Here is a 24,396-nt window from a genome sequence, read left to right as displayed (position 1 = left end):
AAAAAAAGCCGGGGCCAATCTTAAATGTGTACGCTATGCCGGCCGGAGCCCCAGTTCGGCAAAGACTGACTCGGAAAGAAGGCTTCTAGAAGAAACCCTTTGCACGTCGGAAAACTAAAGGTGCCATCATAGTTCCCGTCTTGATCATTGGTAAGTCGGAATTTCCGCGGAGCTCTCGTGGCCCATCTCTCGATCGTCACATACATCACTTACATCATACAGAAGAATCAGGACTATGCCAGCCTCTGAGCGAGTCTCGATCTGTAGAAGCTTCTGGGAATAAGCTATTGATGTACGAGCGAAGCCAACACCCTATCTCCGATCATGGTTCAACTCCTTGATAAAGCATCAAGACGTCTAAGGCCTCGACAATTTCAGGTTCATCTCAATTCAAACTGAACCGTTGAAAGTGCGATAGGTCTGCACCCAGAAGTCTGACGGAGGAAACATTCATCTATCTATACACCGACCGATCATTATGACCGCCCATGAAAAGTTCGGTCAACCCCGTCCGTCCACCGAAAAACCAAAACCCCGTAAAACCTAAATCCAGCCCCCGTATCCGTATGAAGTCATCCCATGCACCTCCCGGGGCCCTTGTGCAAATCCTCGGCCGCGGCGGCGGCACCCCCGCGTCAAGGGACCGCCCGCCCGTCGGTGTCGCCCGTCTTCATCCCACGCGGTGCAGCGGTGCTCACCGAAGAAAAAAGTGTGGGATCCACGGGGGGCGCGTTGTCGTCTTTGACTCTTTTTGTAAGAGTGCGCGTGAGGAAAAGAACAAACCCCCACGCCGTAGAGCAAGGGGGCAGGTTAGTATCAGGGGTGGAAAAGCATGGCCACCTGCCACTGAGCATACATAACCCGGATTTGTTCAACCGACGACAAGCGCCGTCATAAATGAGGAAATATGGCCTTTAAAACTGGTTGAAGCGCCCTCTCACCTCACTCATGGGTTCCTCTCATCTCTTCTCCGTAGGCTACATCGTGGCTCAAAGTTGAAATCGTCTTTACGTATTTTGTGAAGAAGGCACCGTTGAGGCCCATTGCCTGTCTTTTCTTCTTGAATCCCTCCTCGCTCTGTCATGAAGTAAACCAAAAAGCACAATTACCAGAGAGAACACTCGCCTGGGAGCTATCTTATGCACAACTAGCTACCCCTTTTCTTTTGTTTTTGTCGATCACGCAACGCCATGCCAGCCCATATGAATGATATCGAGGAAAAGAGCCATCATCGCCATCACACAAACTGGCTCCGCTCAGACAGGTCTCATCTCAACCCCGACTTGGGGGGAGGTACACCACCGCCGGGCAGCAAAGAAAATCGACTCCCCAAACGCAACGCACTTTTTTTCCCGAACCGTTTTCCCTTCGTTATTCAACAATCCTCGGCACCTGGACGCCGCCGCATGCAATGTGTAAATCGAATGTGTGTGTCGATGACACGTGTAAAGTCGTTCGAGCCCAAGGCCGTCGAAACCAAGTGGTGCCGCGTCCTAACCTTCCACGGGCCCCGGCTTCATGCGAGCCATTCCTCCTCGTCTCTCTTCAGCCCTCTCATCGTCAGGCCTTCGTCTTCCTCATCTGAGTACTCCTCCTCTTCTTCCTCCTCTTCTTGTTGCACTTCCTGATCCCGCTGGTGGGCCGCTGGCGCAACTTCCTCCTCGGGCACTTCCTCCTCTTCCTCCAACATCCACGTCAAGCCGTTGGCTTGTTCCTCCAGTGGGAAAGCTTCCTGTGCGTATTCTTCCAGACCTCTCGGGCCCTCCCAGAGTGCCATAGACTGAGTGAGGCAGTTCTCTTCCAGCTCTACATCTCCAAAGTAGGGAGGTTGCTTCTTGGGATCTTGGTGGCCGAGAGAGAACAGCTTCTCCAGCGCCTCGAGCTGTTGACGGTAGCCATTGGGGATCTTGACCTTCAGGTCGATCGGGCCCCGGACATACTTGACTGGCCGACCAACACCTCTGGAAAAAGCCTCACAGGCCTCGTGTGGAGTCAGCATCTCCCAAGCCAAAGCAACACGCTTTGTACGCCACTTGGCCACACCGTCCTTGAAAATTTGTAGGATGGAGGGACCGACGTCGTGCTCAGCATCCAGCCAAGGCAGCTTCACATGTTCGTGGAATGGGGCTTGCCAAGTGAAGGAACCATCCTGCTGGAGTTCCATGCAGAAGAGTGGGTAGGGCAGCGAGGTGAAGTTATTGTTGTAAATGCCAGTGTACACAAAGGTAGCAGGCATGCCAATGGAGCGGACATACTCTTCGACCTGGTGCTTGGCAGCCCAGAGAGGAAGCGATGGCCAATCCGAGTTGTATGCGGCATGATCGGGCATCGTGGAGTAGACGTAGTGTTGTACCCCAGCCTTCTTCGCGGCGTCGGCAAGTGCCTTTCCGATCTGAAACTCGTCTCCATAGAAGGTGGTGTTGATGAAAGCTAGCTGAGTACCGCGGAAGAGATCATTGATGAGGTCGTGGTTTACACCGACACCGGAAATGGGGCCGTTAGTTGTCACGTCTCTGTTGTCCGGAGTGGGCTTATGTCTCGTGTACAACTCGCCGACAAGAACGGTGACATTGGGATTTGAGTTGACCTCGGTGGCTACGACGCCTTCGAGATTTCGTAGTTGAGCGCGGACGTGGTAGCCCACAGCCGTGGCAACTCTGATAAATGATGCAGCCTGACGACCGCTGGCATTGATGACAGCAATCGTCTTGTTCGGGGTGGGCATCGGACGCTTGAAAGGGCGGAAGGTGAGGGAGTTGTTTCTTGAAGAAGACAACGGCGAGGCGTCAGAGTAAGATGAGCGCGAGTGTTTGTGTGTCCTGACGGCGCTGTAAACAGCCGAGTCGCCGTGGTAGTGGTGATTTGAGTGATCCTGCTGTTGGTGTTGTTGGTGTTGTTGCTTGGCGGGTCGGATAGGGATCCCAATCCCGTTGAGTTGGGAAGGCATCAGAGTCACCATCTGAGAAGCCTCGAACATAAACTGCTCTTGCGGGGAAGAGCAGAGGCTTTGACTGTGCGGCCGGCACAGAGTAGAGGAATTTTTTGAGTCGGGAGAAAGGGGTGCTGCAAGGGCTTGTCGTCAACCCCGCTATTTCCCCCAGAGAATGCGCTGTAGGGAGGGTGTAAGTGCGGCCTTGGTTTGTGGAGAAATGGGAAAAAAAAAGAGAGAGCGATGTAGTGTTGGGCTGGTTGTCCCGAAAACGGCTTCGTCGATCGTTAAGTCGGATTCGATGGATGGGATTTGTTTTTTTTTTAAAGAGGAGTATCAACCGTGACAAACCGATACGTAAAATCCCGCCCTGAACCTATAGCAAGCCAGAGGTCTTATCGCGGAATAGGGGAGGACTGAACGGGCCAAGTGCAGGTCTCTGCGCACGCGACGTCGAGAGAACGCGGAGAGAGGCAAGGCGTACGGAGTATTGTCAAGGTGTGGACGGGTGACGGGTGACGTGACAGGGTGCGTTCTCGAGGGCAAAAAAAAGGAACAAGAATCAAATGCGGTCGGTTCCTGAAGCCGTGGACCGGAATGATTCAAGAACCCTGAGGGGTCGGTTGAGGAGAATGGCGAGATACCTTAGATAGCAGTCACCCGCTATCAAAACAGCGAGCTCCTTATTTTGGTCGATGGCGGGGTTAACCCCAGCAAACAGCCCCAAAAAGCCAAGATCCAAGAGATGGACACACGCCTGTTCAGGCCAAAGGTCGATCAAAAGATCTGGGGGAATGGACGGATAGCAAACTAGGCTGCGTCCGTCGGCGGAGGCGGCGAGGGGAGGTAAGGTATTCCGTCAAGGGGTGGGGAGGGGTGTGAGAAAGTGGTAGACTTTGCCAATGCTGCTGATAAGGGAAATTTGGCGAGGCGAGGCAAGGACTGCAGGTATGGAAGATATCTCTAGGATTGTCGTACGCTGTCTCGTATTTGCCCCGGGTGTTCCTGAGATAAGTGGCTCGAGGGTTGGACGTTTGGCAGCTGCAGAAGCTGTAAAATGATGGAGGGGTGTCTAGATGGGATGGAAGGCAGCTCTCGATGGTGTGCGGATAGATTTGTCCCGCCAAGATTGCAGCAGGCGTGGATGATGAGAGTGCGTGTGCGAGGAAGGACACAGAGATAAAGCGTGTGAGAGTATCCGTAGAGCGAGTGAGTGAGTGCGTGAGAATGTGGTGTGTGTGAGTGTCCCCTGCCGGTCTCAGTCAAGTGAGCAATTGTTCTAAGTCGACTTGCCCACTCAGGACAGCTCCGGGATGACGGCAGGTGTGCGTGCTTGCTGTACTTGTCGTTGTTGTCGTCGGGCTATCCACCGATAATCTGCAACCGAATACTCACGGTGCAAGGAGACCGTCCAATCGGGGTAAATACTGGCTGACCGTGCCCCAGTATGCGCGTTGGAGTGTTACCGGCTAGATTGCCTCGTGGGCACTGGGCTGGTTTGTCTGTAAAGAGTCGCCGGGCTGGGCGGGCGGGTTGGGAAGGAGTTCGGCGTGGAGATCCGATGCGAAGCTGGCTGATGTCGGGGTGTGCCTCACCAGCGGTGTATGGGTTGAGACGGGGTCGGGTGGCAGCCAGGAAACCAGTTAATGAAGAGGTCCACGGTGCAGTGGATAACGGCTGGATCAGATGATATTCCTTGGGGTCTTGGGTGGTGCCGTTTTTGTTGTTTTATCGCGATGGCCTTCTGCTTTGTATCGTTGGGCGGCTCTTTTGCCTACAGAACGACTAGGGCGAATCTGTAGAGTGGTTCGGGTAGAAAGAAGATGGGGTTGCCTTATGTGAAGTCGAACCTTAAGATACTGAGACGACCGGAGCAGAAAGTCCAGGCTGTATCCGTATGTGTAAAGGGTAGGTAAAGTCGGGGCGTTTTGGAGTATGAAAGAGAGAGCCAGGCCAACGATCCAACGCTTTGAGAATAAAGCTTAGAAGGAGATGAAGACCAGATGACCTCAGATGGGGAGTTTCCAAGCTTTTGATACCGGTCCTAGTCAGTCCGTGTGGTGATTTGACCAACTGGAAACGGACAAGGTATGCCGCGATGGTTCTGGGCCGTGCTGGTGGTGCTGGTGCTGGTACTGTGCCGTCTGACTGATGACGAGCGAACAGGAAGGCAGGCCGAGGGCAGAGTGCATGCAGTTCGACCAGAGGAGAGCAGCCAGTGGGATGAGAGGATGTTGTGAGGAAAGAGGGTGAAGAAGAGGTGTAACCGTGGACTCGGTAGATTGATAAGTCTCGAAGCGGATGGGGAGGGGAACAAGTGTGTGTATGGATGGATACCTTGAGGTAGATAGGTATGCGGGTGTGTGAGAGAGAGAGAGAAGGTGTGTGGCGGGAACAACCTAATGCTGTAGGTAAGGAAGAGTATGATATCTTTCTTAGGCGATGCAAAGAGCTAGACAAATGACGGCAACCGCGAGTTTCTCAATGTAGAGTCAGGTACTCGGCAAGCGCAGCAGAATAAACACAAACGGGACAGTCAAAGTCAAACGTAAATTCCAATACGGATAAAGAATTTGTATTTTTACTGGAGTGAAAATCGGTGGCCAGGGCCTGGCGCGACAGGACCTTGCGGTTGGCCCTTTTCTGTTAATAATTGAATCTTCGCCGGCGGCCACGAGGTTGAGCACGTTGCGTTTTCTCATTCGAACCTTGATGCAAGCGCAAACAACGGGGCCCCATCGAGCGGAAACACCACACACGCACACCCAGCCATCAAGCCATCATCCATGGGGCCGGAAGCCCGCCCGGATCTCAGGCGTGCTGGAGGGGAGGGGGGGCACTCGCGGAACTGTAAGAACGCAACCCAAGACAGATGGGATGAGATGAGATGGAAACACTGGGAGTGAGATGGGGTTGTGGTTCGAGTAAGTACGGATACCGAGTACCTTAATAAGAGACCTCTACTCTGCACCACTGATGATGAAGATCCGGGAAAGCATTACCACGGCTATCGAGTAATGAGAGGGTAAGTGTAAAGCGGAAAGCTGCGAGGTGGGAAGTTAAGTGGGATGCAAGACACCCCCAGGCACTCCGTAGGTAGGTAGTATGGATACAAGAGAAAGGATACGCGGCTACCTCAGCCGGTACGGTGTCGAGGCGGGAGCACGTGTACCGCATTACCTTCCCATTCCATCTAGCACCACCTACGAAAACTCGTGTCTCTTTTCCTTGGATTCTTTCTTTCAAGCCAATCCGCAGTCCCTCCTTCACCCAACAACTTCCAGAAGCTGCGCCGTTGTCTGTACTTTCCAGGGTGTATTGCTTCGTTCCGGAACCACGTCTGGTGCAGCGCAACCAGTAGCAGGCCAGGATCGATGACTTGGTCACTGAATCGGGCGATGCATCAACGAGACGGGGACTTCTGGAGCCGTATTGGAGCCGTATTGGAGCCATTCTCCAAAAGAGGGGCCGCTCTGGACGGGTCTTGGAACGGGGCTACGGCGGGCACTGGCTGCCCTCTGTCTTTCCGTCTCAACCCTCAACTTTCAAGTCTTTGTGTCCATGTCTCATGAGCGGCAAAGAAACTTGGAAGGTGCAATGGCGGACATACAGTGGCACCAACCGTACCATGCTACCTTGCCAGACGTACGAAGTATCCGTAAGGTAGGTAGATAGTGGAAGGAAGACTTGAGAAAGAATATTACTAGGGCCTCCCCAGTGCCCCATTTGCAGTAATTTTCTCTCCCGCGAGTCCTAGCACAGTAGGGTTGGCTTTATTATGTAAGAGGATGCCAGCGGTTGGCTCGGAGTTTCGCTTACACAGTTGCTGTTACCTACTGAGAAACACCTCCAAGTTTTTTTTCTCCTCAGACAGTTAGACCTCTCACCATCTGTCCCCAGTCTTTTTTCTCTTGCGCAATGCTGCTGCTGCTGCTTCAGAAAAATTTTCCTTATCTTTGGCAACTTTATTACCCTTCTCAGCCTAAATCAAGCACCTGCGCCGCAGTCAGTCACGCCTCATGCCAAACCTATGCAACCAAGCCCATGTAATGCCGCCATTGTCTCCAAGGCGTCAAGGACATCAGGGGCGGTCACGATGGAGTACATGGGTACAATACTTACAACCTTTTGGGGCTTCTTATCGTCCCTCCATGCTACGCAAGGCGTAGGTAGTCGTACGTCGTACGTACGTTTGCCATATTGAAGTATCAAAGTGACCCTCCGATATGCTCACCGACTACGGAGACATCAACTACATGTCAAACACAAACCAACCCTGACGGGTTCGACCTGCCATCACATCATCACATCAGACCGAGACATCCGCCCATAAGGTAGTCCATGGATATCGGGTGTCTGCGCCTCCCTCCATACGGGTACATCATGCCTATCTGGACGGATACAGTTGCCTGCCCGGCTCGAACCATGGCATCACATAGCCCGTCAGATAAGGGCACCTTGATGAGTCCGACTTTGTCGGTTCACGGGCCCTATTACGAGCACGGTCGTTCATCACGGGGTCCTTGTTTTTAAGCACTACTGCGCCGGTCAGCCCCCGGCGCAAATCAACGTCTCCACATACTGTCAACTGGCGCCTCTTCAGGTCGGTGATCGGAGTCAATCCCGATGCCACAATACTCTCCGAACCCTGTGCAAACTTTTTCTGGCTCAGAGCTCCACACGACTCGCAAACGTGATCCAAAGAAATCTGCATCATCCATCTCAAAGCCCACCGCTTCATTATTACGTCCAAAGCTCGAATTCTTCGGACCATGCCACTACGGATACCAAATGGGCACAACCCAACTCCGTACGGATACTCTTTACAAGTTACGCATACCTACTTCGCACCTACCCCGATGCTCGACCAGGTTCTCACGCGGTACCTCCCCCTCACTGTACGTACAGCATGGCCCCCCGGCCCGGATGGCTGGGTCCCACTACTAGCTCCCAGGCAGAAGAATCATCGAATATCGCAATTCTACGCCATGATGGGCAAATTCGCTGCACACAACCAGACAACATCCAGAATCTCCCACCCACAGCACATGCAGACACTAGCATCTAGGCTCTAGCCTCACTCTCTGCAGGTCTGAGATTAGCCTCCTCGCTGAGCTATCCGTGCCACGCTCCCACCGGTTACAGCGCTTGCTGCATCACCCAGGTTCGACCTAGCACCGCACCACAACGCCGCCTATTTTGTCTTTGAGGGCCCTTCATGCACGTCGGCTGCAGAAGCGTCGAGTAACCACCTTCGCGGAGGCGCACCCAACGTCTAATCGATTTTTTTTGTTCGAGCCTCACGCGGGTAATGCCATTGGTCATGAGAGCGTCGTTGTTATCAGCCAATTATGCTGTCGTATACTGCGCCATGTTCTACGATGGGCGTAGAGGGAAAGGATCAAGGTAAAGGCGCCTTCACCCGTGTGCACACATTCAATTTTCCACAGAATTCCGGTTCCGATGACGTTCCGACTAATAACATTCCATGTGAGCAGACACCCTCAAACCCCGAAGAATGGCCTAGGCCAAGCCGCAGGATTCAAACGCAACCCGGCGGGGCATCCCTGAAGGCTAACGCGGACTTTGAGGCGGAACCTGCTTCTGCTGAAAGTCTAGACGTGCAGCATTTGTGACCGTTGTCTACTAGGACCTCCGTCATCAATGATCGGTTCCAGTGCCTTGGGACGATGCTCAATTCCCTTCTGAAAGCGGTCCGGTAACGAGCCACTGGAGATGGCGAGACAATGGGCCGCTGGACGACAAAAAGAACAGTCAACCTCGACCTAGCTGTCGGGACTCGGGAGGCGCCAATATCCGTAATCTGATTGACAAAGAGCTGAGACGACAGGTCAAGCACGAGCAAGAATGCGCCAATGACGACCCAGGAATCGCGCAATGCCGACCTTGCTAGCACCGCATTTTCCTCATTACGTACAAATGGAGCCAAGCAAACGTCCCAGACGACCGCCATGCCGTCATCAAGCGAACCAACTGGCGTTCCATACTGCTCATAAGCCAACGTTTCCCCTCCCTCTCCGAAGTAGGCATCTCCGCGGAGGAGCCTGCAAATCTCCAAATGTGCACCCAAGAAGCTTGTTGTTGCGTCGCGGTCTGGCCGTCCCCAAAGAAACTCGGCTTTATTGCGTAACCCACCACAAAAGAGCCAAGAGAAAGAACCAGCCTTCTTGGGAGCGAGCTCAGCTCAAGGGACAAGCGCCACTGGGTCCCAGCTGCTCCAGATGCTGCTGCTAATGCAAACAGCCCCCGCTTCGTTGCCGTCAATCTGCGGGTTTTGCGGGGAAGTTGGCCCATGCCTTGTAGGGCATCGTTGCAGGCCAGCTCTCTCGTCGGCAACGTCGCGCCCTTTGACGAAGAGTCTATGAGGACGCTGCCGACGAGACGTATATATGTAGGACGAAAACACGCCAAAGATGGTTCTCGCCGTTGTTGAAGACGACATTGTTGGGATTCTAAACGCACGTCGCCGCCGGCCACTTCCACCGGCCCACCAATTTTACGTTATAGTATTCACCGTGTATCGAGCGCCGAGAGAACCCCTCATCGAGCTTGCAGGGTCCAATCCCCCGGAGGACGGCCGCTCATCGCACACCATCGGTCCAGCCAAATGCTAGATATTGGCGCGGACCCGAAGGAGAAGGAAAATCCGGGGTCTATTGTGAATTGCTGTCCAACGCCGACCTCGCGTCTATTTTCAAGTCACCTGAGCCGACCTTTTTTGACATCCCTGCCAGCTAGCCATCTCCATCAGGGCAATGGGTAGCTATCCCCCACGGGCCCATCTTGGTTGTGGGCACCGATATCGCGTGTTGGGGAGAGAAAACTTCATCAGGTCCAGTTAGCCCCTAAGCGAGCCAGTTGCTGCACTGGGTCGGGGGGGCTGGAGGGGCTTGTACCCAAGAGGAGGAGATGCTTCTTTTGGAGGAGCTCGCGGAGCCGCAGCCCCATGTACCCCTTCTGGGGCGGCCAAGCTCGAGGGCGATGCTTGTGTGCCCCAGATCAGCTTCGTTCAGCTGCCAAGCCGCCCTGACAGCGGTTTCTGAGCAATGGAACTTTGATATGTAGGCTTAGAAGCTTATTGTGGCAAACAGCTTTTGAAGGCGGTAAGCCATGACTTCAACGTGACTGTCCCAAGCTCGGATCCCATGCACTAGACATAGAGAAGTCGAAATCCTCTGGTCCCAGTGCCCGTTCGAACCACGGCTGGGACGCGTCCAGTGACTCGAGACCGATGGGGTCGTTGTGAGGCTGGGCCATGATATTGTCAAAGTATCGCTGCAGACATTAGTCAGACGTACGGTTTTACTTGGCGAGTGCGTAAACATACCCAGTCCATTTCTTCGTCGCCAACAGCCGCCCATCCACGATCGAGCCCAGGTTCACTAGGTCCGAGGCCTGAAGTGACAAACTCAAAGGGCTGGAAACGGTTCGCCGTGGCTGTAGGCAACGATGTGGAATCTGCTAGATAGTTAGTAGGTTTATCACCAGGGGGGGTTATCTTCGCAGCCGTACCATTGATCGAAAGGCCGTTGAGGAGCTGTTGGTCGTCTTGAGCAGAACGAGCCGCTGATGCCGGCCCGTCACTCTGGCGAAGTCCCGACGCCGACGATACCTTTGCGCCCCTGTTCTCTGGCGGAGAATTCGGCGGCGACCCCAGCTTGCTGAGCATCGTCTCCAGGATATCCGCCGTCTTCTTCACCTCGGGCACGCCGCCCGCGATGGCGACCCAGACGGAGTATGACCTCTGCAGCAGGTGCAGGAGGTACGCCCTCGTAGGTGGGGATTCCATCTCCGCCATCCACGCGGGCGAAGCAGATGTCGCCGCGGCGGTGGTCCCGTCCACGTCCATGTCGGCGTCACCGCCCCAGAACGGTTCGTGGCCGACGGCGAGGTATATGATGGTGGCGGCGAGGAGGAAATCGTGCACGGCGAGCGAGGAGACGAACCAGCCGTGCTGGCTGAGCATGTTGCCCGGCTGACAGGCGTGCCAAATCGTGTTTTGGAAGTCGAGGAGGGTTACGGCGCCCTCGAGGCACTGCTGGCGCGAGTAGTCGTGCTCGCGCCGCGGCCGGGGCTCGAGGAGGAACCGGCGGTGGAGGACGCAGCGGCTCTTGTTGTAGAGCGAGGCGAGGCCGAAGCGCTGGATGATTTGCATGGGCGGGGTGGTGACGCACTCTTGGAGGGGTTTGACCATCATGAACGGCGGCACGGCGCGCCACGAGGTGTTGAGGAGGTCGTCGAGGCGCATTACCTCGGCGTAGGGCGGCGGGGCGAGGAGGTGGGACTGCCGCGCGACCTGGCCGAAGACGAGCATTATGGTGGACTTGTTGATGGGATACGTCATCTCCGTGTAGTCCGTCACGGGACGCGCGGGCGGGAGGACGGGGGTGTCTTCGTCAAAGTCCTCGTCGACGAGGTTGCGCGGGAGGGCGCAGTCTGCGTCGATGCCGTTGAGCATGCTGGGGAGGCCCATGTGGAAGGAGACGAGGAGGTCGAGCTGGACGGCCATGTTCCACATGCGGCGGCGCATCTCCGCCTCGTAAGGGGAGACGGTGCCGGCGAGGAGGCGGTCCGGATCGCGGTGGAGGCCCATTTTGAGGAGGAGGCGGAGGCAGACGGAGGAGAGGACGTAGCAGTTCATCTGGGCGGCGCGGGAGATGATGAACTCGGCCTCGACGTAGAGGATGAAGGGCGGGATGGTGGCGATGGTGGGGTGGGTGTACTTGCCCCAGACGAGGCAGTAGGCGGCGGCGGCACGGAAGAGCTTGAAGCGGTCCATGGGCGGCTGCGGAGAGTCGCCCGAGAGCTCGTGGGGCGCCATGAAGGTCGAGTAGAAGACGCCGAGGGACATGACCATGAAGAGGAGGGCTAGCCAGTGGAGGTCGGTGCCGGACGGGTCGGACCAGAAGCGGGCGTACTGAGATGGAGTTCGTTTGTTGGTGAGATTGTTTGGTAAAAAGGGGTAGAGGGGAGGAGGAAGAGGGCGAGGACTTACATGTTTTACAAAGGTTGGTCTGTGGACGATGTCTGCAACGTAGTCAATATACACGTCAAAGTAATGGACGAACGATTGCGAGAATGAGGGAGAGTGGTGTAATTACGTTGTGATGGACTGCGAGAGGAAAAGTACCTCATGATGAGTCTGTCGACAATCTTGCGCTCGGGAAGTAGCTTCAACAATTCTTCTCTGCTGCGAGGCATGTTTCTAGAAAAGAGCATGAGATCTGGGGCCTCGATCTCGTCGGATGGCTCAGGGCTCTCGTCGCAGTCGGCCTCTGGCTCCTCAAAGTAGCTCTTCATATCTTCAATCTGGCAATCCCTCTCTGTTAACATCTCATCCCTCTCATAATTGCTTCACGTCTTGAAAACAACACACAACATAGCCGGTGAGAGGGGCTCTCAGGGAAGAAAGAAAAGAACAAACTTACATCCTCGAGAATGGCCATGAAATGCGTAGCCCCGACGTACGTACTCGCCCTGTCCCCCTGAACAAGCTGACCCCCAGGCTGCGCGACACCCTTCTCCTCCACGGCGTTGGCAGCAGCTGCATCAGTACCAGCAGTCTGTGGTCCCGCGCCGTTGGCTCCTTCATCCATCATCGTCCTCACCATGCCCTCGAGCCTCTTGAGCCGCGCCGCCATGCCCTTGGCGGGCTTCTGCTTCTCGGGCTTGGGCGCGTAGACGCAGCCTTCCGGGCGGGATTTCTTCAGGCACTGGCCGCACGGTTCGGAGCGGTCACATTTCAGCTTGGATGTGCGGCAGGGGCCGCAGGAGAGGAGGACGCGGGATCGTTTTGCGGCTGCGGCTGCAGAGGCTGACGCCGATGCCGAAGCCGATGCTTGGTGGTTGATGGATGAGGGCCCGGGGCCGGGGGCAGAGGAGTTGGAGTTGGAGGAGGGGTTGCTGCCGCCGGTATCCGGTCCGGCAGGCGGGGTTACTTGGTCCGAATTCATTGGAGCTTACGGACGCTCTAGGTGATTATAGGGGAGCGGAGGATTAGAGACGGTACACCGTGTCCGATGCCGTCTGTGAGTGGGTGTGAGGGGAAAGACGGGGTGGGGCCTTTGGAAAAGGGGGGTTTGCGCCGTGGTGCCGTCCGTACTCAGATCCGGAGGTCTAAACTCTATTTGACGTCAATCACGGAGCTGAATTTTGTCTCTTCTTTGATTACGGGTGACGGCGTGTGTCACCCTGTAACAGCATGTAATTGCGTGCGTCTGGAAGGGACTCCGTTCTGGAATGCAGGAGGATGCATGCAAGTCATGTTTGGGTTATTCTTTTGATTCCTAAAAGCAGCCTAAACCATCTAGGCAACTATGAGCTGACGGAGCCATCCGTCGGCCAGTATCGGGGATATGGCGTGGTTAACCCCGACTACTTTGGACGACCACCAAAGTTCCATACCAGTATTACAAGTGCCAAAACCACGATACACAATGGTTGGGTCGAATTGCATCACGACCCAACCCTTTTTGAGAAAAATGCCAACAAACCAGAACCCAGATATGCTTTTGCTTCTCCCTCGCCGTGCTCCCTTTCCAGGGCTTGGTGGACCTGGGCTCGATGCGCATGTCTTTTTCATCCCCACGACTTTTATGTCGCTTTTCCACGTCAAGAAACCAGCCTGCCACAACATTCGAGTCTATCTTCCAACTTGACGATCGTATCGTTGTGCCGTTCAAAGGACTTGCCGTTCTCCCTCGCGCTGACGGAATGACCGCGAATTGCCTCCTACATTGTTGGTTCAAGCTTAAATCGGGGCGTCGGGCAATCTCTCGATGGTGTACTTTCCACGTCCACACTTCATGATTGGAACACCGGGAATGCGACGAAGCTAAAAAGATTGGTGTTAGCGTCGTCGTGGTCTTACGGGACAAGGCTGGACATACTCTGGACACGAGGCCCTTATCGTTGGTCGCGACGAGGTACACTCGGTCTTTAGACACCTTGGACACCTATGAAGAGTTAATCAGTATTTTGGCTCAGTCAATCGAAGATGTAAGCGGTTTGGGGCCTTACGAGGCAGTCATCGGCGTACACCTGAGGAGAAACGTTGTTAGCAACTGGTAATCGCGACAGTACTCGCAGCGGGCCTTACTCCTTTATGTGTGCACTTGTGTCGTTCAAAACGAGGGTCGCGTGCTACTCTGAGAGCAAGGCGGAACTTGGGGCCAAGCTTTTCCAACTCGGCCATGACACAGTCAGTGACGATAGGGTGGCAAGTAGCTAGTTCGGACATCAGCTGGTGCAAATAACATTCTTGCAGTACCGGATCCTACCATAGAGACAATCCATCATGGTTTCTATCACTGGCAACTTCATCTGAACGGTTCTAGATGCAGGTTAGTTAACGAGGGCGAGGAGTATGCGTTCGGGCGGGCTTATTATACCGGGAGAAGACTGGAACATGGTTAGCAACTGAGCACCGAGTGGGATGGGCAACGGGGCCTTACATGAGGTATCGACGAGGACGCCATAGGGAGGCACGAGACTTGAGTTGCTCTCGAAGAACATCTGCGAGGGAACCTGCGGAATCTCCCTGACAATAGTCTCGCCATCTGGGCCACCTCTTTCACGCTTGGCCTTTTGCTCGGCCTCTTCCGCCTTCTTCAGGTTCTCCTTGCGCCGGGCGTCGTTCTTGCCGATGACTCTCTTGACCTAGCAGGAACATACATAGTCAGCAAACTTATTCGCAAGTATCGATGTCCAGGCGGCCTCGGGCTTCCAACGTCCGCTTTCAGATATCGCGACCATCGTGAACTTTTATTCGGGGGACCAAAAAGTTCTTATCGATAAGGATTCTGATATTTTCTTCGCGATGCGCGGGAGTTCGGCGCAAAGCGAGGACGGGCAAACGTACCTCGCCAAACTTTCTGGTCTTCTTCTGAACACCCATGTTTTCGGTCTCGTATGGGGAATCGGGTATAGGTTGTCGTCGTCGTCGTCGTCGAGTGGAGGAGTGCTGGCGTCGGCGAGGCTGAACAAGGCTGTTGCGTTGACGTTTTCCTGAGTTTGGCCGTCCAGCGCATGCGGCGGGGCCGAGAGCTGAGAAAAAAAAGTTTTCGGTGTAGAACGGACGGTGCTCTCGGTGTATGATACTCAGCTGCTCGGTGAAGGTGCCTCTAGTCTGTGCGCTCGGTGAGGAGATGGGCCCAGGCCACGCAGCGCTTGCAAGCAAGGTGGGTCCTGGAAGTGGAGGGTGACCCAGAGCAACCGGAATGAGGGGACAATGAAACTCTCAGAGACTGGACGAATGGCAAGGGGTCTTCTCCTCCACAGTCTTCCTCTGTCCGCTGTCGGGCGTTGCAATTTCCTCTCCCAGGAAAAGCAAACGATCGATCAACGGCGCCCAAACGCCGGAGGCAAGGTGGGCGTTGCGCTGGAGTCTGGAGTCTGGACTGGTGCTGTTGTGGTGCCTTGCATCAGCACTTCTGTGCACTGCCCTGCGCGTGCATAATAGGAGCCCATTATGATCAGAGAAGGGTCTGATACCCGCCGCGCCCATTCATGGCCTTGCCTTAGTCTGAAGCATCCGGCATGAATTGCAAACTAGTATACTGGAGGTCTGACGAAGGCGAAGCCGAAGAAGCGAAGCAACAAAGATAGGGGACCACTGGGACTCTGGTGGAGAGAAATGGGGCATCATTTGCATTCCACAGCGAGGCTCACCATTGCTTCATGGCCCATAATTTTTCCAATGAGTTCGAAGATCTTTGGTCCTTAGGACTGCGTAAATGGGTGGGCATCTATCTGCCAGGTACGCTTACCCCAGATGGATGGCTCGTGTTGATGGTGGTTGCGACCTGCAGCCACTGTAGCGCATGCTGGGAGACTGGATTTGATGATTAGTGGGATCAACGCTCGCCTGTTGGACACCTCAATCCTCAATACGAGCGCGGGTGGGCATTCGAAAAGCACGAAAGAAGTCGAAAATGGAGGGTGACTTTTGTACAGTCATCTGGCATAGTGTACTTGGACTGCACACTGTGGCTGTTTCCCCGGATTTGCGCGTCTCCTGCAGCTCAAAAACCTGGCTTGCATAAGCTGGCAGCACTGTGTCTGCATGTCTCTCTCTCCCTCTCGCATTCCCAGGAAATGCGGCCCAAATGCACAAAAATAAACAGACCCCGACACAGCAGCACGTCAGAACCTTCAGGTGCAGCCAAATGTACCGCGCCACAGCCCAGGGCAGGGACGGGGACCGCCCAGTCCGCTAACACGAAATGGATGCTGTAGGCTGTAGCCTCTCGCCTATGTGCGCGGCGTGCCTGTCCACCACTCGCTGACTGGCGCTCTCAGCAGGTTCCTCCAGAGCAGGGAAGGACCCTTCCTCCTTTATTCCCCAGGCCCGGTGTTCCCTGCTGACCAGGGGCCCGCCTTTGCCTTCCATTCCCTTTCTCTTCCCCATCACGCACCCTCATCCCTCCCGTCCCTCTCCTGCTCCCTCCAACCCTCTCTCCCTGACTGACTGCCTCACGTCGAATCTCGGAAGCCGCCCACCCAGCAAACGATCAGTCGGCACCAGCAATGTTCTAGCCAGCGGGACCTTTTCTTCTTTCATATTGCTTTGCTTGTTCCAGTCTGCATCCGCAACTCCCGCGATACCTTCGTTCGATTCTCCGGACTTCATCGCATCCAGCCTGACCCAGCTGAACGAAGCGACCGCCCCATCCGGCAGGACACCACAACGACGACCATCTCCATTTTCTGCCCACGGGCACCGATCCAACCGCCATAATCGACCTTCTTTCCTCGATCCGACAACAGAACAATATCTAGTGTCTGGGAAAAAGTGACTGACGCCTTCATCATCTCGATTTCGGAGCATCGCATCCCACCGTAAACACCGACCCCCTGGTCGGAATTGGACTTCAAATTCGACCGACCATGGTTTCGTCACGCCATTCGCTGAAGCGCACGCTTCTCCTGTCTACCTTTGTCGCCTTGTCTCTCTTCTCTGCCACGGGTCTTGCGCAAGACAATACCAGCGGAGGTGATGCTCAGACCAGTGCTTCGCAGGCAGCTTCTACCAACGATGCCACCACCTCGGCCGCGCAGCCTTCGCGCACCACCGCGGCAACCGCCGTTATCTCCAACACCGGTGCCGTTGCCACAACAGAAGAGAGTATCACCGCCCCAAGGATCACTGGCACCTCCGATACCACTGGTGATGTCCTCACGGGTCTCCCATCCCTCACCAACCAACCCATTGTGACGACATATCCACCAGCGAGTGTTCCTCCCACCAATAACGCTCCTTATATGCACCGCTCGAGTGCCCCTCAAGGAACCGTCTTCATTGCTGTGGGCTCCATCCTCGGCGCCTTTGGCCTCGGTATTCTGATCTGGCGCGGCATCATCGCTTGCTTGCTGCACCGCTCCGTCGCCCGCGCCGCCAACGCCCAGTATGTCGCCAACGACAAGCAGAGCTTCCCTGCCCCTCCAGCGCAGTTCTACAAATACACCGATCGCGAATCGACTCCTTCTCTTGTTCCCAATGGTGGACGTGGTGTGCGTAGAACGCAGCGCGGCCCCATTCCCTCTGCGACGCCAAGCCAGTCGAATCTCTTCTTCTCGCCTACTGCAGCTGGTGGCGGCAATAGCAACACCAACAACAATAACAATTCTGCCACCAACCGCGACTCTCGTTTCCTGCCCTCTGGATTTTACGCCGCTGCCACCTCGTCTCCCAGTCCTGCTCATGGTCACTCAATAAGTTTGACGAACCTCCGCCCCGAATCACGAGGCCAGTATGGAAGCCGCAATAATTTGAGGGAATCTACACCTCCGGAGTCCCCTTCGTATGGCGCAAGACGTGACTTCAGCACAAGCTCTGTTAACTTGTCTGCGGCGCCTGGTAACGGACAAAGAGCTCCCAGTGCTTACCTCGAGGACCTGTTGGATGAGAACCCCAACGCCTTCCCACCAAGCCAGATGCGCCCCGGATCTCGAAATGCCAACAATTCTCCCGGTGGTCGATTTTAAGGATGATTTTTTTCTCCTTTTTGGTTTCACTGCATCTTTGCATTAAAAACAGTTTCATTACGTCATGAAAAAATGGCGAGACGTCACAGCTTGGGGTTTTTTGAATGGCACATTCATGGCGTTTAGGGGTATCATCACGTTGCATCACCGGTTTGGAATACTGCTTTTAATCATCATCCAGTGAGATCGGTTGCTTTTCTCAGTACCGCTATTTCAGCAAGTTTGAGATGGAGCGCGGTCTAAAGGCATAGCTAGGTCTTCTCACAGGGCTGCCGTGCATGGGTGGATGTCTAGATGTATCTTGCCCTCCCTGTTCACCACGCAGTTGCAAAGGAGCATTAGACTGGGAGTCTTGGTGATGACGATCCGCCGGTGGCATTCTGTCTTCGCTTCTCATCGCTCGCTGGTACATATTCTTTCAATGAGCAGAAAAAACTTGAGTCATATCTTGGGACAATATCATGTGATTGTGTAAACCGACATGTTTACCAATTGTCAAGCTGCATGTAGTCTTTCTACACGTCGTCACGACAACCGCTGACAATTCTGATCTCTTCAGCATGGGAAACCTTATGTACGTCTGAAGTGTATACGGATAGCGATAGAGAGATCAGCTGGTCCCATGTCGTCAGCCCATTTGACTTTTTCGGCAATCATCCCAATCTATTTAAACTTTTTTGACACAACGTTGGGCAAGGGTGGAAGCTTTCCGTGGACAAAAAGAAACATGAGCCTCTTTTCTTCTCGGATATGGAGCTATCTTTGGGGGGGGACCGAGCGGACCGAGAGCAACGTCGCATGTAGCATCTTCATCACCTTGGGTTTTCTGTTTAGAAATGCTCGTGATTTAGGGGGGAGGTGGTTACATCCTAATCATCTTTCCGTCTTCACTTGTCTCGAAGGAACACCAGATAAACCGGATGTCTTGCTCGTACGTCCCCCATCAACCGAAAACTTCGCTTGGTGCTGTGATGTAGCTCTTTTGGATACCGAATTGTTGCAGATAAGACCTACACGGTATCCCTCGACCCTCAACGGTCACCACCTCCATCACGACACGCTTCCATCTCTCGCCCCCTCTTCTCAGAATCTCTTACCTCTTCTTTTTTTTTTCCTTTTTTTTTTTCAAATCCTCGCTTGAATTCGTCTGCAAACCGCGACCGGCGTACGGAGTACCAGGTGCATCTACCCGTCGTGAACCCACCGGATCTCGTCACACCTTTCCGGTGCCATGTATCACACTTCGTCCCCACCCCTTCCCTCCGTACGATCTAGATCCGGGGGCAAGACGAACGCTGTGGAATCGTGGTAGAGAGACTTCTTCGCTTCGGTCTCGCAACCCTTTGGGCGCCCTGCTGTCCGAGACATTGGGACGACAAGGTCACAGCGGTAGCAGCGGCGGCGGTGGTAGTAGCGACGATTGGAGCCACGGGGGTACAGGTACGATGAGAGCTTCACGTCACTTGCAAGTATGCAGTTGCGGAACGTTGGTGTGGGATTCTTGTTTTCCTCATCGGTTTTTTATTTCATTTTCTCTATTTTGTATTACACGCCCTCTGTTCACAGCATGACATGCTCAATGCTTATGGTATATGGAGGGTGGGGTATGAATCTCACTTGTCCCAACCGCCATCTTTCCTACGGTTCGCTTGCCCTCTTTTTCTTGAGGCCCAACTTGTTCTTCCTAAGTGCGTTCCATTTTATTTAGTCCTTAACATTCACTGATGACACCACTTCATTATGTTTTCGACTAACTCGATCCGCCAGCCTGGATCTCCAGGGGAGCAGCACCCTCGCTCGCGCCGCGGATATCCTCCAGTCTGATGCCACTGCGGTCACACATACTCCTGAAGATGCCGCCCTCCCGCTGCCACAGCGCAAGAGGCGTGTCCAGCTCCGCGATTCGGCCGGCATCCATGACGCAGATACGGTCGTAGCCGATAATGGTGCGCAGACGATGGGCAATGCACAATAGCGTCCTGCCCCTGAAGCTCGTGGCGATGGTGTTCTGGATCTTGTCGTCCGTTTCCATATCGACGGAGGACGTCGCCTCGTCGCAGACAATGATGCGGCTGCCACGGACGAGAGCGCGTGCCAGGGCCATGAGCTGGCGCTGTCCCAGAGAGAAGTTGAGGCCATCCTCTTCGACGACGGAATCAAGGTGAATGCTAGACGACTCCTTAGACCTTGGATCCTCTAGGTTCGCGTCTGCTGGGACGAGATCAGCCTGTCGCAAGGCGGACCATAGCTCCAGATCCGTATGCTCGCTAAACGGGTCCAGGTTGGAGCGGACTGTGCCCCTAAAAAGCGTTGGGTCTTGTGGAATGATCGCTAGGCGGGATCGCAGGTCATGCAGACCAATGGTGGAGATGTCGACACCATCAATGGTAATGTGCCCACCCGACAGCTCGACGAGACGGAAAAGAGTAGACATGATGGACGACTTGCCCGCACCCGTTCTACCGACAATGCCAATACGCTCGCCTCCTTGCACGTGCATCGATAGACCAGAAAGCACAAGGGGCAAGTTGGCACGGTAGCGCATCTCCACGTTATCAAAGACGATTTCGCCCTTCTCAGGCCACTCAGGCCGGACTTCAATAGTATGTAAAGGCGCCTCTTCCTCCAGCTGAGTGCCGTAGTATTGGATTCGCTCCACGGCGTTCATACCGTTCTCAACTTCCGCGAGTTGACGGACGGTGAATTGGATCATCTGCACGATACCGAGAATGTAGCTGAGTACCAGGCCTCCAATGCTTGGGGGCACGCTGAATCGTGAGGTCACGACGAGGATACCAACGGTGAAGACAAGAAGATTACCGATCAAATCGAGGCGAGTCGATAACCAGCGCTGGTTCGAGAATGTGAGGTAGTACGCAGCATTCATCTCGTCAATGGACTTTCTCAAGTCGGCGATGAAATGAGTCTTGAGACCATAGGCTCGAATGCTGGCAACGCCACTCAATCCTTCACCAAACTTTGCGAATACGGTGGATCGAAGGACCGACTCGAATCGCTTGACTTCGCGTGCTGATGCGCGGTAATAAGAGGAAGCGAGGATGAAGAACACGAACAGTGGTCCGAGTGCGATGGCGAAATAATGGAAGAAGGCGATAATGAGGGCAAAGACGGACAAGATCATGGCCAGCGTGAAGAAGTACATTCTCATGGCGTCTGTCAAGTTGTTGTCCATCACATCCACGTCTCTTGAGAACCGATTGGTGATTCGGCCAAGGGGTGTGGTGTCGAAAAAGGACATTGGGGCGCGAAGGACTCGTGTCACTGCCTGTCGAAGCATAACCTTGCTAGACTTGGTGCCGAGGATAGACAGAAGCAACGAGAAAACGAACATGAGTATCGCTTGGAGGGCACCCAGACCGGCGTATATGCCGATGTACTGTCCGTCAGACAGTGGGTAACGCTTACTCGTCCAGTAGGACAGCCAAAGACTGGTCATGATGTTCGCTCCTTGGGAGAGAATCAGGAGGAAGATCAAAAAGGGTGCGTTGAGGATGGAACCAGAGGCGCGGATGAAATCTCCGTACACCTTCCAGGGAACACTTGCCACAGCGCGCTCCTCTTGTTGCATGAGAGCAGCGCCTTTCTTGTTCTTCTTATTGTCGCCTTGGGGCGCTTCAGCCAGGTTAGTGGGTGCGGTCTCGTCTTCCTTCTCTTCCTGTGCAGTTGTCTCCAATAGTTGCTGGAAGCCACGATGATCTCTCATCAAGTTGTCAAAGGTGTCGACGGCTTGAATTTTGCCGCCCTCCATCCAAATGACCCTGTCACATCTGTTAAGAACCCAGAGCTGATGCGTTGCTAGGATCCTGCATTTGCCCTTCAAGAGACCGAGGATGGCATTGTCGAAGATGTGCCGTCCCACGTGAGCGTCAACAGCGCTAAGAGGGTCGTCCATGAGCACGATATCGGAGTCAAAGTAGATGGCCCTAGCAATGTTGAGACGCTGCTTCTGTCCTCCCGAAATTGTGATTCCTCGTTCGCCAATCTCTGTCAAATCTCCGTTCGGGAGCATGGCAAGATCGGGGCGCAGAGCACAACTAGAGCCAGGTCAGTCCAACTCATTGCAAGGAAACTACCATGATGTTACTTACGCGTTGATGACTTCTTGATACCATGCTCGGTCCATGTCCTTACCGAAGAGGATGTTGTCACGGACCGTAGCATTCTGGATCCATGCATATTGTGGGCAAAAGGCTCGGGAAGCGCCAAGCACAACTTCGCCAGATGTTTTCCTCATGTCACCTGCGAGCGCGGCCAGTAGCGAGGTTTTGCCGCTTCCGACTGTTCCAATGACTGCGACAAGCTCATCCCTCTTGATCTCAAAGTTCATGTCCTGCAGCTTGAAAGGTTCGCGTTCCTCCTCGACAAGCGTGCTGGCACCGTCTCCCGTGCTGTCGCCAGATGAGGCCAGTGGCTCGTTGGGCTTGGAGACATTCTTTGCGGGTGCAGGCACTTGGGTCGCAACCTTCTTGTCCCTTTTTGGGGCACCACCAGCAGGCTTCTCAGACTCCTGGGTTGCAGTTCGCTCCCAGGTAAAGCTAGCATTCGTCATCTCCAATGCATTCTCACCCTCTGGCTTGAAGACCACATCTTCCTCTTGTTCCTCGGCCAGCAAGAACTCTTGGATTCGTTTCAATGATGACCAGGCATCGACGACTTGACCAAGAACTAGCGGCAGCAAGTTGAGCGGAATACGAAGACCGTTGAACAAGGCCAATGATGAGAAGACCTCGGCGGGGTTCAAGGCGTTGTTGGTCTTTGCATAGGTGACGAAGGATAGCATAGAGGCGAAGATGGGCAGTGACAGACTGACAGCGTTGATGGCGTTTCGGATTGCCAGCAAGATTTGAATGGCGTGGATTTCCCGTTTTCGGATTTCCTTGAGACGGTCGAGGAATGCGGTCTCCCACCCAAAGTACTTGACGAAACGGACCGACTGCAGAATTTCCTGGGTCAGGCTGACTCTCTGATCCGTGACCTTGTTGATGGACTTTCTCCGCTTGAATAAGCTTCTGATGGCTCTTGTCAACAAGGGGATACCAGCAACTAAGAGAGCGAATCCGGCAAGTGCACTATAGCTCAAGTTGATGAGCAGAACGACCAGCGTGATAACGCAGGAGATGGGCGCAGTCCAGGTCAAGTGGAAGAGAGCTGACGCTTGATCAATGCGATATGTATCAACGCTCATGAGGTTGACAATTCTGCCGTTACCCCATCCCGTGCCATCTCCGGAAATGCCAGGACCTTTGGCGTCTCCCTTCTTCGCATCCTTCTTGGCCTTCTTCTTGCCTTTCTCGTTGACTTGCGAGGCGTCTGCCGCGGAGTCTTTGATACCACCAGCTTTGGCACGTCCTGATAGAGACATGGCCTTTTCGAAGATGACGCTGATGAGGACTGCCCTTGACTGGCCACCAATCATCATGCCGCGATAGATGAAATGGTTCGTGCCCAAACTCTGGAAAATCTGCATGAAGGTGACACCGATCACCAGGCCAATTCCCCTGCCAATCGCAGGAGGTGGTGAGCCCTGTTGAGAAGCTGCATAGGCATCGTTCGCGAATTGGATGAGGTAGCGCAGGGTGAAGGGTGACATGACCTGGAAGACAGTTGACGCGAGCTGAAGCATACCGCCAAGCCAAAACTCGAAGAAGTAAGTCTCATGTAATGCCCACAACAATGGGTATTTGCTTCCCTTGTCAATATGTTTTTTGAAAGAAGCTTTCAACTTGTCTGTCATGACATCTGTCCCCCTGTCTGGGTTGACAGCCCAAATATCGTTGGGTTCAAGCTGCCGCTTGTATCCGGCCTGGAACTTAAGTCAGTCTCCTTTCCACTTGGTTTATACTTGGCTTATAATGGCCCAAGCCTTCCTTTCATTCAAGTAGGCCGGCGCAGTTTCACTTACACTCATCAGAGGAGCCATCCATTGGAAAGTCAAAAGACTGAAGAAGCCGGCTTTGTACTCCCGGGACACGATCTTCTCATCGGGGACAGGAGGAATGCCGCCCCATTTCAGTGGATTTGGCGTCTTGTACCAAGGTTTACTTTCTGGTACCCGATGGGTTGCAGTTGTGGTGGCGACGCTGGCATCGGTAGCATGGCTCTTGGTCGCCTTCAGCTCTGGTCTGATCTTCTTCTCGTCAAAGTCGGAGCTTTCATCCTTCTCATCTGCCTTGTCGATATCAATGGCGAATGTGGCATTTTCTGGCTCCCGGGGCGTGACGGGCTCAACAGCAGCGGCTAGTGGGTCAGGAGCCGTGATGTTTGTTTTCTCGTCCTTGTCTGCCATTCTCTGGCGAAAGACTCAAGCGAGTCTGAGCAGAGAAGTTGATCTTCAAACCGGGGAGTAGAGCTCAAGTGTCGTTTCAATGTTGGCGGTGACGGTGGATCTAGCTACAAGCCAAGCGCCAAGGAGACAATATAGATGCCGAGCCGGTTTGCTA

At 54.3% G+C, this 24,396-nt stretch overlaps 5 protein-coding genes across 5 annotated transcripts; 1 reads left to right on the top strand and 4 right to left on the bottom strand.

Annotated features, from left to right (window-relative positions):
* Positions 1 to 1,516: 1,516 nt before the first annotated feature.
* On the bottom strand, positions 1,517 to 2,725 carry BDP55DRAFT_692538 (NmrA-like family protein; the record flags this gene model as incomplete). Its single annotated transcript, XM_060577131.1, has 1 exon — positions 1,517 to 2,725. The coding sequence occupies one exon, from the start codon at positions 2,723 to 2,725 to the stop codon at positions 1,517 to 1,519; it is 1,209 nt and encodes a 402-aa protein (XP_060431658.1).
* Positions 2,726 to 9,729: 7,004 nt separating this feature from the next.
* BDP55DRAFT_73470 (fungal-specific transcription factor domain-containing protein) lies at positions 9,730 to 13,051 on the bottom strand. The gene is made up of 5 exons (XM_060580236.1): positions 12,379 to 13,051; positions 12,052 to 12,259; positions 11,946 to 11,977; positions 10,278 to 11,867; positions 9,730 to 10,225 (listed from the first exon to the last, which is right to left on the bottom strand). The coding sequence occupies exons 1-5, from the start codon at positions 12,901 to 12,903 to the stop codon at positions 10,067 to 10,069; spliced, it is 2,514 nt and encodes an 837-aa protein (XP_060431657.1). The 5' UTR covers positions 12,904 to 13,051; the 3' UTR covers positions 9,730 to 10,066.
* A 649-nt stretch (positions 13,052 to 13,700) lies between these two features.
* On the bottom strand, positions 13,701 to 14,846 carry BDP55DRAFT_726859 (rRNA-processing protein FCF1; the record flags this gene model as incomplete). Its single annotated transcript, XM_060579208.1, has 8 exons — positions 13,701 to 13,784; positions 13,840 to 13,905; positions 13,970 to 13,990; positions 14,049 to 14,176; positions 14,230 to 14,282; positions 14,341 to 14,350; positions 14,404 to 14,608; positions 14,811 to 14,846. The coding sequence occupies 8 exons, from the start codon at positions 14,844 to 14,846 to the stop codon at positions 13,701 to 13,703; spliced, it is 603 nt and encodes a 200-aa protein (XP_060431656.1).
* Positions 14,847 to 16,837: 1,991 nt separating this feature from the next.
* On the top strand, positions 16,838 to 17,935 carry BDP55DRAFT_548694 (uncharacterized protein; the record flags this gene model as incomplete). Its single annotated transcript, XM_060568864.1, has 1 exon — positions 16,838 to 17,935. The coding sequence occupies one exon, from the start codon at positions 16,838 to 16,840 to the stop codon at positions 17,933 to 17,935; it is 1,098 nt and encodes a 365-aa protein (XP_060431655.1).
* A 1,750-nt stretch (positions 17,936 to 19,685) lies between these two features.
* Positions 19,686 to 24,242, bottom strand: BDP55DRAFT_548506 (ABC transporter; the record flags this gene model as incomplete). Its single annotated transcript, XM_060568845.1, has 4 exons — positions 19,686 to 21,990; positions 22,045 to 23,213; positions 23,337 to 23,759; positions 23,859 to 24,242. 4 exons carry the CDS (start codon positions 24,240 to 24,242, stop codon positions 19,686 to 19,688), a joined length of 4,281 nt encoding a protein of 1,426 aa, XP_060431654.1.
* Between the last annotated feature and the right edge of the window lie 154 nt (positions 24,243 to 24,396).

This window comes from Colletotrichum godetiae (genome assembly GCF_030913485.1).
Source record: "Colletotrichum godetiae strain CBS 193.32 chromosome Unknown BDP55scaffold_13, whole genome shotgun sequence".
Classification (NCBI taxonomy): domain Eukaryota; kingdom Fungi; phylum Ascomycota; class Sordariomycetes; order Glomerellales; family Glomerellaceae; genus Colletotrichum; species Colletotrichum godetiae.
Note: the sequence above shows the minus strand (reverse complement) of the source record. Positions and strands in the feature narration are given on the sequence as shown.